General features: G+C 38.0%; 1 protein-coding gene across 2 annotated transcripts; it reads left to right on the forward strand.

Moving 5' to 3' along the window:
• On the forward strand, positions 1–11,198 carry LOC122658063 (zinc finger CCCH domain-containing protein 62-like). 2 transcript variants are annotated; one of them, XM_043852936.1, is made up of 11 exons: positions 1–266; positions 401–564; positions 4,834–4,951; positions 6,885–6,946; positions 7,022–7,073; positions 7,190–7,295; positions 7,719–7,817; positions 10,154–10,262; positions 10,367–10,579; positions 10,613–11,075; positions 11,137–11,198. In XM_043852936.1, exons 1-11 carry the CDS (start codon positions 130–132, stop codon positions 11,150–11,152), a joined length of 1,539 nt encoding a protein of 512 aa, XP_043708871.1. In that variant the 5' UTR covers positions 1–129; the 3' UTR covers positions 11,153–11,198. The 2 variants fall into 2 exon arrangements, with proteins under 2 accessions (XP_043708871.1, XP_043708870.1); XM_043852935.1 differs by lacking the exon at positions 11,137–11,198 and having other exon boundaries at positions 4–266; positions 10,367–11,111.
• The last annotated feature ends 1,074 nt before the right edge of the window (positions 11,199–12,272 follow it).

The following is a 12,272-nucleotide window of genomic DNA, read 5'->3' on the forward strand; positions in this document are numbered from 1 at the left end:
TAGGATTCAGGATTAGCCACTTTCGCAAATTTAAGTGGATCCACCGTCCATGTGACAGATGATCAGAACCAATCTCGCCGGAGCGTGACTATTTTGTCGGTTCGATTAGTTTAATTTCCGGAAATAGACATGGCTGGGAAGAAAGGAAAAGGAAAGCAAGCAGTCATTTGCCTCTCTTCCTCTGAATCAGAAGAGGAAGAGGAGGAAGAAGAAGAAGAAGATGATAGTGATGTGGAAGACGAAGAGACGACTAGTCAGTCCTGCAGGTATTCCATTCCGTATTTTCTTGGCTACATTAGGGCTGTGTAAATGTAAGAACTCGGATGATGATCATCTCGCATGTCTTCTTATCTCTTGTGTTTAATATGAGTTTGCTGCTCCTTGTGTGTGTGTGTGTCAGCGACGAGGGGAGCGATTGGAGCGACGAGGGGAGCGATTGTAGCGACGACGAGGAAGCAAGTTCCGAATCCATGGAAGATGATGATGACGACGAAGGCGGTTCAGAGTCGACGAAACTGCTCGACATTGAAGCAAGCTGCAATAGAGTCATCCACCTTCTCAAAGGTTAGGTTCATTCCCATGATCCCATATTTCCCAATCCTTCTATTTTATTTCCCCTGTGCTCTGCTTTCAGTTCTGTTGTGACCTCGTTAACAAGTGAGAATTATTCAACTAAACTTTGTAATCCTTATCCCATACTACCTGGGTTTGGCTACATGAATCCTGTTCCGGCATTCCATTCTATATAAGGACCTCTCTGCTGTAACAAATACTCATGTCTTTACTCACAACATCCCCATTGTATTTTTACCTCCTCTAATTTGCACTATGCCAGTCGTTTTCACTGGGGCATTTGGTGTTCTTTGTTAGTACCTCCAAACCTTCTTAAATGACCTGCTCTCGTCGTGGCACCTATTGGTACTACTGTGAAGTTTCCACAAATGTGATTCATTTATGATTTTTACCCTTCCTAATCTTTCCATTTCATCCATCTCAATATCCTTAGTTCGGCTACACTCAGTATGTGTATCTCTTGTTTCCTTATTGGCTAACATTCATCTCTGTGCACTGCTGATGTTTTCATCCATCTTACAATTTGCTATAAAACTCTTTTCCTCTTCAACCACCCTGTTTTGATACTGTGAGCAACATCGTCCGTCTTTCCTTCTTAGTTATGATTGCACCACGACACTAAAATGTTTGCCAAATTCCTGGTGCCATGCAAAATCTTTGAAAGCCCCTGCAATCCCTAAATACACCCATCCCCAGACTATGTCTGCCAATGCAAATTTGAGTCCTTAAAGAAAGGCCTCTTTTCTGTAAATCTGTGGGGAAGGAACATTGAGCATTGAGCTTTTTACTCTAACCATAACAACCTCTGTGGTGGCTGGCCCAGGATATAAAGATCGCTGAGTGAAAATTTTCATGTTGAGCTTCTACAATTGTTTGTGCTTTGTCCAACTCTGCCAGACTTCTATCTGGGGCAAAGGCCAGTGTAATTCAGTTTTTCTTGCTAGGTATGGAAAAAATGGATGAAATAGTTATATTGACCTTTGAAATCCAACAAATCTATCTGTTAGAAACGCTGAACTTTTCATAATCAAATTCTGTAGAGAGAATTGGTTAATGTATAAGTAAAGAGAATCTCTGATGTGAGATGACCAGTCTCAGTGTGGGGATAAGCTAGAATTAATCGTTTGTGATGTAGGGTCTTGAAAAGCACGGCATATATGAAATTGTTGTTGTGGGTCTTGAAAACTGAAGTGAGGATAGCTGAGATGAAGTTGAGATTCTGGATTGTAAGACAGGAAAGGAAGAATGTATTTTAGGAACTTTGAACAATTCCGGTTAGCAATAAGATGATGGAAAATAGTCTACGGTATTTAATCTTGTTAAGTGAAGATTAATGAATGCAAATGAGGAGTGAAGTGCAAGTTACATCATGGTATTCATGTGATAGTTGGCCAGGTGGTTGGATCATATATTATGGCACAGGACTAAGGATGTAGAGGATGTACAAAGGTATAAATTTGCCAGAAATGAAGCCTAAGAAGATTGTGAGAAAAGCAAGGGCGAAGAACTGTGAAGATCTTTATAACAATCTGAGCATAAAGGAAGGGGAAAAAACTATTTATAAGATAGCTAAAGTGAGGGAAAGGAAGAGGAGAGATCTTGACCATGTTAGATGTATTAAAAGTGAATATGGTAAAGTAATGATCATGGATGAGGACATTAAGAAAGATGGCAAGGATTCATGTAGCCAACCCCATTTAGTTGGGATAAGGCTGAGTTGTTGTTATTGTAGTATGTGGGTATGGGTCTTGGACACAGCCACACCAACCCCTCTTCCCACCATGCAAAAGTAGGATTTAGGAACACTGGAGGTAAGCAGATTGTTAATTATTTACAATATTTAGAGAATTATTTTTATATTATAAACACACTTTTGTCAGTGTTATTATTGGGTTCAATTAATTATAAAAGCAGCTTGGCTCAAGTGTTATGTATTTTATAAATTCTCATTTCTAAAGAGGAAGATTTGAAAATAGGGGTTTTTAGTTGGAGTCCATAACTTTTTCTGTTGACTTAGGTTATATATGAGAGAGAGAGAGAGGGGAGGGGAGGGGAGGGGAGGGAGGGAGGGAGGGAGAGGGAGATATGCAAGACTCTTGTGTGACTTCAAAAGATAGAGAGGACGGTGTGAAAACGGGTAGACTTCTGTGACACACCCTCCTCTTCCTCTTCTCTTCTTAATGGACTGGACTTGGTCTAGGAACAAGGGCACCCGAGTCCAGTTGGGCTTCCCTTGTGGAATCCTTGTCCTCATGTATGGAAATGCAGAGGTTGCAGGGGGATGGTCCATGTTTAACACATTAAACTGTCTGTCTTAAGTACCATTGGTAAACAAATGGACCATCTGGTTCAAATTGTCAAATCAACAGACTACAAACGGTAGTTATTGCATATAATATTTAAAAATATTATTATATTAAGCATGTTTGTTCAGATGTGTATATGGTACCGCAGGGGTATTACTGCCACTCTTTCATACCCTGCGGTAATCAGTTTTAGTTGTTTTTAGTTTTTATTGTTTAAGTCTAATTAGTTTTATACGCAAGAACTGAAGGGTATTCTTTCCATTGCAGTATTGTAATTGTTTAGCCTAATATAATGTGGTGAGAGGACTGCCGCAAGGTGGTATGGACTGTTCTTTCTTGCGGCAGTCTCTTCTCTCCTTTCTTCCTCACTTCTTCTACATTTTTAGTTCTGGTTTCCTGTTTCTGGCATTGTTTCAATGTTAATTGCAACAGTGCTTGTGCTCTGTGTTATAAAAATGACTCTTCTATATAAATTTGTGGAAGAACATTTGTGTGGGTTTCTAAAATAAGTGGATACGGCTTTGTTGAGTTCTGTTGGTTTATGTAAAAAGCTGAAAATATTGATCTTGTCTCTTTATCTGGAAATGATAATATTCTACAAAACTGAGTTTGGTTAACTTATATGTACTATGCGTACACCTTTGCAAGTTACTCCCAGTCCCTTGTACTTTCATGCATCAGTTTGAACATAGTCTCTACACTTGGAAGGCTTACCTGCTGTCTAAAATTGCAGATAAATGATATAATTAATTGTTATATAAAAGAAAATGGTTTTTAACGTTACTACTTGGTTTTCAATCGGGGCGGTTCCCGGTATTTGAGATGGGTCCATACCGGTACTGGTACCAAAGTTGCCAATCCCAGAACCGTCCCGTTTAGTTAACGGGACTAAACCTCGGTCCTGATCCCAATTATTAATGGGACAGTACAGTGGCGGTTCCTATACGGTTCTAGGCACTATAGAAAAGGGAGAACTTAAATGGTTCCTACGAGGTGGTTTCATTATTAGTGTTGTGGATCCTTTCATTATTATGAGATCTAAGTTGTCCCTAACTTTAGCAAGCAACTTAGAATATAAAACCATAATGAATTTCATGGTTATATTTCTTCAAACTCCCTAAGATAGCATGTAAGCTTCTCAAAATAACAACGAAGGATTAATGATGACCAAATAATCAAGCCCATATACGGTTTTAGTGCCATCACTAAACAAGTTTATAGAAATAGAACTAAAGGTCCATCAGCTGAAACCTCCATAAGAGAAAATACCACCCAAACACATCTAACTTCAGCCATAGAACTTGAACACAAGAACATTAAAAATACCCTTCGAAAAGGTCCTGGTAGTTCTGGTGCCATCTGGTACCTAACCGATATTTCTGTACTGGTACCGTTGGGAATCCCATCCCAGAACCGTCCTGTCCCATTTATTATTTGGTACCAAAATCAGATCCCAATATTGTCCTGTTTATTAGTGGTACGGTTTGGTACTGGGTTTTACCAGAACGGTTCTCGGTTCTGGTCCCAAATTGACACCCTACTACTCCTTCCACTGGGAATTTGTCTTTTATCTTCCATCATTTTCAGTGCCCTATTTTTTTGCTTAGATTTCTCTAATTTGTGACCAGCGTGCATGCTGCATATTACAATTTTTGCTAATCCAGTCACTAAAACTTTTATCCTTGGTTTTTAATGATCATTATCAGTCTCCTTATGTTTTCATTAGAATTCTCTAATTTGTATTGATCAGCTTGCATGCTGCATATTAAAATCCTTTCTAGTCCAGTCACTAAAACTTCTATCCATGGCTTTTAATGAGCATTTTGTTTTATTATTCCATACGAACACAACAATAGGATTATGGTTCTTGAGTTACTCAGAAATGAATGTTGCTATTTCCTGAACAGCTGATCAAATAGTTAAGATATCTCACGATTCCCCAATTGCTCTGTAGGAGGGACTGATCTACAAGAACTTAAACTGGAAGAGTGCAAAGCATATTTGCGGAAGCATGGATTGAGATTAACTGGGAACAAAGCAATTTGTATACAAAGAATACAGGAGCACTGGAGGTCAGATTTTTCATGCAGAAACATGTGCTTTCGCAAATGTTACAATTTTCTATTTTGTTTGGGGGGGGGGGGGTGTGTGGGGTCAAATGCTCTTGAAAGATTTTCTAGCCCAAATTTTTACAGGTTGTTTGGTCTAGAATGTCCATTTTCTAGGGTGTGTGGCTCACGTTGAGAGGCACAAAGGATCCAGAATGCACTCTAATTAAACCAGGAGTATAATAGATCTCTTGGATGCCTAGTTACTTATACAGGTACGAATATGTTCATGCAACAATGTTTTGTGGTAGATTCCCGTGAATTTGGAAGGGGAAATCTATGTTATTTTCATATGATTTGGCTCTCAAATTTCAACCTTGAGCGTTGCACTTGGAGCATAACTGGTGATATTTTACATTGTTACTTCTTTTTCCCTTTTACCTCTCTTGACCTAAGATTGAAATCTCAGTCATGACTACTCTTCATCCTGCATAAAATCACATTCAATCTGTCTTTACTTTTGTTCTTTATTTTTGGTTGGTAACAATTTGTGGGAGTACTGTTCATTCTTTACAGCTTCCACACCTGCAAAGCCAGTCTGCCAGGATTATTGTGATCCATCACCCCCCCAAGGGCCAAAAGAAGAAAAATAGCTACAATTGAAGATTATCATCGCCCCCTCATAATTCATATTCAATCCTTTTTTTCCCCTTTTGATTTGTAATGGGAAAGTTACATAGAAATACAGTTCATTCTTTATAGCTCCCACCTGCAAAGTCAGGATTTTTTGTATAAACACATATTGTTTCAGGAAGTTAGAAGGATTGATCCTTTATTGTTCAGTCAATCTCCAAGTCAGATGGGTTGAGCATTGATCGCTACAGCTGACTGTCCATCCGAGACCTGTCCCAGACTAAAATCAGGTCAGGTTGCCAATGGTGACTTGAAGCGGGTCATGTCAGAGAATTCTCAAACCTAGCATGTTTTGGATTCAAGATCTGGTTGAGATTAGTCCATCCATGACCAAACGTGTGGATTTGACCAGTTTCATCAAATTTTTTCCTTTTCAGGTTGGTAACCAAATAGGACCTTCAGCAAAACCCATCTGAACATGAACCCTGAAGTGTGGAGCCATTTTTATGTAGTTGATAGTTGAATCCCCCCATATCATAGTTATCAAGGCGGGAAGATGACCATGGCATTGGAGAGGGTCTAAAAGCAAGGTGACACCGCCTAGGCAGCAAGGCAACCAAGGAACCTGGACACCATGGCATCGCCTTGATAACTATGCCCCATATTGTAAGGATATGTTTATTTTATTTTGTTCGAGTCGTCATAACTGCAACAAACCCTTTGTTGCACTGTTTGATGGATATGGAAGTTTATAATGGAAATGGAAGGTTGGGTTTAGTTATGGTAGCACAGCTATAAGAGTATAATTTAAATGATGCAGAAATATGATGATGATGATTTCATTAAGCAATCAAAGGAGTCTCTGGTTATGCTCTATTTATTTGGAAGAATTCATGACATCATACATCAATCAGAAATGGTTGAATCCTAATGATCCTGTGGCTTATAGTTGACCTGGAAAACCAATTTGGGTCCAGTTCATTGTTTCATTCCTCTTAATGTATTAACACTTTGGTAGTTTTATGTTTTGCAGCTAGCAGTGAGCTTTCATTCTTTTAGTTAGCATTTGATTATTGGAATACTAGTATCATAGTAAATACTAGATTACTGGTTAGTTCTTTGTTGTTTGCTTACTAGGTATAAAAAAATATCTTATTCCTACTTGTTTCTGGTTTTATCTAGATTTTTTTTTGAAAAAAGTTCTCTTCCATCAGGCTTGCACCTTGTGCATCAAGCCTTTCTACCACGTTTTGTCCCTTTTGCCTTTTGAAAACACTGAGCAAGTTAATCATTGTTATTGTGCCTTTTTTTTGGTGTATCTCAGGATAAAAGATGGAAATGCTGAGAAACTATATCCGAGATCATCCTTTGTCATTACCTGTACAGGTAGAGTGTGTTTTTTTAATCATTTTTCATCTTCTGATAGTTTACTGGCATTCATTATTGGGGGGAAAAATGCAGGAGATGTCTGTAAAGGTGATGTTGTTTTGTTTACACAGAGGGTTTATGAGAGGTACTTGAGGTTTTCAGATTCTTTTTGTTGTCCCTCAATTCATGATTTGTATGATTTTCCATCTGGGACGTTAATTTTGTTACCTGTTTGAACTTTTGAGATTCTGATTCACATAGATATGACAAAGTGACAAGGAATGGGAATCTTCTGGGAAAACGAACCGTTGCTGGAAGGGTTGTGAAGGAAAGTTATGGTGCAGCCAAACAGCAACATACATTTACGGTAAGATTGCTCAAAGGGATAAGTGGTGTGATTTTTGGAAGAAATCTAAGTCGATTAGAAGGTGGAATCTTGTGATCACCAAGTGTCACATGGGCTGGGGTACACTGTTCAATGGTCTTTGTCAAGGAGGTCTGTTATCCCTAACACTAGACTAGCCCTACAATCCTTCAGATTGTATGTTCTTGCACATTCGTCCGTTTACTACAAGTTTTGCTACATCCAGAAAATTTGTGCAATTCAGTTAGTTGTCTTTGCCCTTTTGTGCAAACAACTTCTGTGACTGGAGATCTCCTTGCTTGGACGGTTGGACCCATTTCCTAACACCCAAGATGTGTACCACCTACCACTGCAAAATGGGTATCTTAACTTGTTAAGTGCCCCTGTATTTCATCAAGCTAGTAATTGTTGATTATCTATGATAAGGTTGAAATACTCTGGAGCAAGGGTTTCAAGAGATTGCCTCCACTATTTCCTTTGCTTGTGAAGGGCCGCAACCTCTACAGACTGAAAACTTTTCGACAGGTAAATTGGCTATTTTTGTCTTATGAAATGCTAAGCTAAGTAATTAATTGTCCACTCAAGCTTAGCCTCATTCCCGCTAAATGGGGTCGGTTACATGGGTCAATTAACTCTATTCAAAGCCATACTTGTTTCTAGTCCTAAGCTATGCACCTTGTGCATGTGAATGTGTGTGATAGCCACAGATATTTAATATGGAGTCAATGGGTGTCAAATATTTTCGGAGTAAGATGGGTAACCATAAAAACTCTGACTCTCCTGTCTTCTTCATCCTCCCTCTTTTGCTGTGTTTAGTCTTCCTCTGTAAATATTAAAACAATATGAAAAAAAAACTTTTTTATTTATTTATAGGAAATAAACTATAAATTCAAAATTTCCTACCCGTGGGTCTTTTAGTTCCTCCAATCTGAAACATGACACTACTCCTTATTGGAGCATTCAAAGGCCTCCATTGCATGTCTATATACCACCTCAAATGACTTTCTAATCACTTATCATGTATTGGAACTACTCTTAAATTAACTCTAATTTTGTTCATTCTATACTTGATCTTTTCTGCTTTTATCACTCATTTCAGCTACATTAAGTTTGTTTATATGTTGTTTCTTCCTTGCCCAACATTCAGCTCCATACATCATTTTCTGGTCGTATAATTGTCCTATAAAATTTTCCTTGTGTTTTAAAGGAATACGTTGATCATAGAACACTCTGGATGCACCCCTCCACTTTATCCACCATGTTGTAATTCTTTGTGCAACACCTCCTTTTAATTTACCTTCTTTATTTATGATTGAACTTAGGTACCTAAAATAATAACTTTCCAGTTTCTCCCTCCCTATAATCAATTTCCACCACCCCATTGTCAGTCCTATTATTTTTTTGCCAAAAGTTTATTAAAATATTTCTTTTTGTTTTGGCTAGAGCATCTATAACTCTTGCGCCAGCATGACTCCTGGGAAGATGAAAATTTCATCCTTATGTATGAATACCAAACACAAAAGATAAATTATGGATAAGCTAGTCTAACCCCGTTTCCCATAGTAAACCTAATTCTGCAACAAGTCATGGTATATTTTTTAATAATACAATACTCTAGTCTATCCATAAGTAGTGACTGAGTCTTAACTTGATGGGGTAGTTTACACAATTTTTCTTCCGTCATCCTATCCAATTTAAGGCCACATTGTAGTTATAATCACTCAAGTCTTTTCTGACTAGCTCAAACCAGTTCAACTTTTGCCTAACCCTCAACCTTTTAACGCTTCCTGTTTACCTCATAAGCATTAACTTGTTTTTGTTGCACAAGACCGAATCATTTATATCGACCTTCCCTAATCTTATCACACATTGCTGTTACTCTACCATCTCAACATCCTAACTTTTCTGACTCAATCCATTCTATCCTATTATTACATTAGTCATTAAATGATAAATTATATGAGCATTGACTTTGGAAATATTAACTAAGCAAGATTATTAGGTAGGTTGATTCTCAACTTTTTCTGCAATTACACTTTTTGTCTTCTTTTTAATGAAAATTGTCAAAAATACTAATAATGAACTTTAGAATTTAGTTGTACATCTATGGGGGAACATTCTGAATTCTTACAGAGAGAGCCCATGCTATGCATTGGAGAACAGTGAGAAATACTCGACTCAAGGCAATGTCTCGGATAATTAAGAAAGTAAAAACATAAAAATAAAGAACATAATGACACAGCCACATATGAATACATTGAACAATGTTGGTCAAGCGCTTTGACTGTACCAAATAATATAAATTTAGCCTTTGTGAGGATTCACATTGGGAATGACAAAAAATGGTCTCTCAAGAATATTATTTTTGCTAAGCTGCTAAAAATATATCTCTCTTCAAAACACCTTACAAAAGGACACTAAATCATGAACCCCTTGGGACCAGTGATGTAGTCACAACCAATTAGCTTTTGCCAAGCAATATTAATAATATGATGTCGAAGTTTGGGGAAGTACCATTATGCTGGTTCAGTCTTGGGCTAACAAAGACAAATAGTTGCAAGACTGATGAGTAACATCCGCTAATTATGGAAGCAAACACCACATGTTGTAGCTAAGAAATTGTGTGAAAAGGCATGAGAGTTTTTGTTACAAGTGATGACAAGGATAAAGTTGACTCAGACTAGGATTTGTTTGGCTAATCACTTTGATTTGAGGATCTATCTGAGACAATGGTTTGCTGAAATTGTCATTCTGTTAGTAATTTAGCACCATAGCAGCACCTGAATGTTTTCACTTATTTGATTATTGTATTTATTTATGAAGTATGATTGGAACAAGTTCTACTGTATTATTTCCTCTAGAGATGGGATGATGAAGAAGAGAGATCCAGAGTTCTTGCAGAAAAGCACAGAAGGGGCACAGCGGCAAGGCATCTTAGAGCAATGAAGATTGCACAATCTGCAAATCAAGGTTTGATATCTTCAGAGGGGTTGTGTGTGTGTGCTCACATGCATGCACATGTCTGTCTATTAATTTAGTCTACTGCTTATCAGTCTTAATATTGCTTGTATCAGGTAGCAAGCGCAGGAGACAATCGCATAGGCGACAATCCCATCGTGCAAGTTCTCCAAAGAGGAAAAGAATCCAAGAATTTGTATCTTCAACTCAAACAAAAAGGCGCAAAGGCATTGATTCCCGTGGAAAGGCCCCACGACTTGAACAGGCAAAAGCAAAGAGTATTGGCAAGGCAAGGATTCCTAAATCATCCTCGAGAAAAAACCTTGAAGATAAAGTTCCTATGTTTCATGTATACACACAAAATAGAGATCCCCAGACAGAGTACTGGTCACAAATGCAATACCGACCTAAGAATTTTCAGTTTATGGGTCATGAAAATAGAGGGCCATGCCATGTTTCCAATTACAAGGCAGGCCCTGCTTCAGATGCAGCGAGATCGATACCTTTCAGGCCTTATACAAATCCAATGGTGGTACCTGCTTTGAGACATCAAGAATACAATCAGAGGAACTATGGCTTCCCTGCATATGCAGATTCCGCATACCAGCTTGGTGTGGGGAATATAAACCATTTGGTGGAACGAGACAGTACATACATCCAAAAGCCTATGGGAGCTGAGATGTATGGAGGACAAAGGAGTGGTTTCTTGCGTTGTTCTATGCCAGGTTGTGGTGACCTGGGAACTGATGGCTGTGTTGTGACTTCATGTTGGAGATGCTGCAGGAGGACAGGGAGGAAATGCTCACGACACCAAAGAAATTTCCCATTATAATTCTAATTTTGTCTTGCCCTTGACAGGGAGGTAATGCTTAGGACACAGAAATCTCCCATTATATTTCTAATTTTGTCTACCCTCTTCTTTTTCCCCCCGTTTCGTTTGGGGATGAGTTCACAATAGATGGGAGGAAATGTGGAATTTAATGAACTAGATTCAAGATGGATGTTTGATTTTTTTCACATGTGTTCAAGCTTCATTGTTTATCTTTTGAATATGCTCCAACTGTGCACATATATTAATTTTGCATTCCTAATGAAAATGCTAGAAGTCTATAAACCGTTGGAATGAATTAAATCTGTTTTGTTATTAAGTTTGTAGCAAGATATACGGACTATGGAGAACATTGGCATGGCAATTTGGATGAGGGGATCAAAAGAAAGGAAGCTGTGAAGGCATCCCCATGTGTGTTTTTGGTAAGCTGCATGGTTAACCACTCACAGTTTAATTCTGTTTTTTACTAACAAATGGGGAAATACAAGATATATCATGTAATTTAAATCAGAAAATTAATGGTCTATGACTCATCTTTGAAAATGGAACTAGAATGTTTTGGCCATCTCGAATCTAGGAAATCAGCAGCTTATTGATGAATATCTTTCTTTAAAAGCTCAGAACCCAACTCCTGAGGTTTTTGAGGCCTTACTAAAAGTAAGTAAGAATTTAAACCGGATGCTTTTAAGCTGAATTGATATTTTGGTTTCAGAAGTCTAGGCAACTTTATATTCAGGATTGGGATCTTAACAGTATATTTTACCCTTAATGGCCAAACATCACTGAAAAAAGATCATTTATTCAATCTCTTGTTGATGTTGAAGGTAAGCAGGTTCTGATTCGATTGCCAATCTTTTTGTCCACCAAATGCAGAATATTTTTTGTTCTTCCAAGCCCCTTGATCTTGTTTTCATTGAAAGTCTTTTTGATCCAATTATATCTGATGATCATAATATGTGGTTTGTTTCTGTGCCACACCTTGAAAATTCTCGTTTCTTTATTGGTAGTGAAACAAATCTCATTTCACTGTAGACTTGGACAATCTTGTCGAACCATGTAATTCCTTATGGTCGTTGTTTGCAATTTCCATTCTTTTCTGCATTGTTTTAGGATTTATTTTCAACAAATAGAGCCTGAAGAGGCTGAGATACACGGGTTAAATAAGGAGCTATCTGAAGCAGTTTGAAACCTTG

This window comes from Telopea speciosissima, chromosome 4 (genome assembly GCF_018873765.1).
Source record: "Telopea speciosissima isolate NSW1024214 ecotype Mountain lineage chromosome 4, Tspe_v1, whole genome shotgun sequence".
In the NCBI taxonomy this organism is placed as follows: Eukaryota; Viridiplantae; Streptophyta; class Magnoliopsida; order Proteales; family Proteaceae; genus Telopea; species Telopea speciosissima.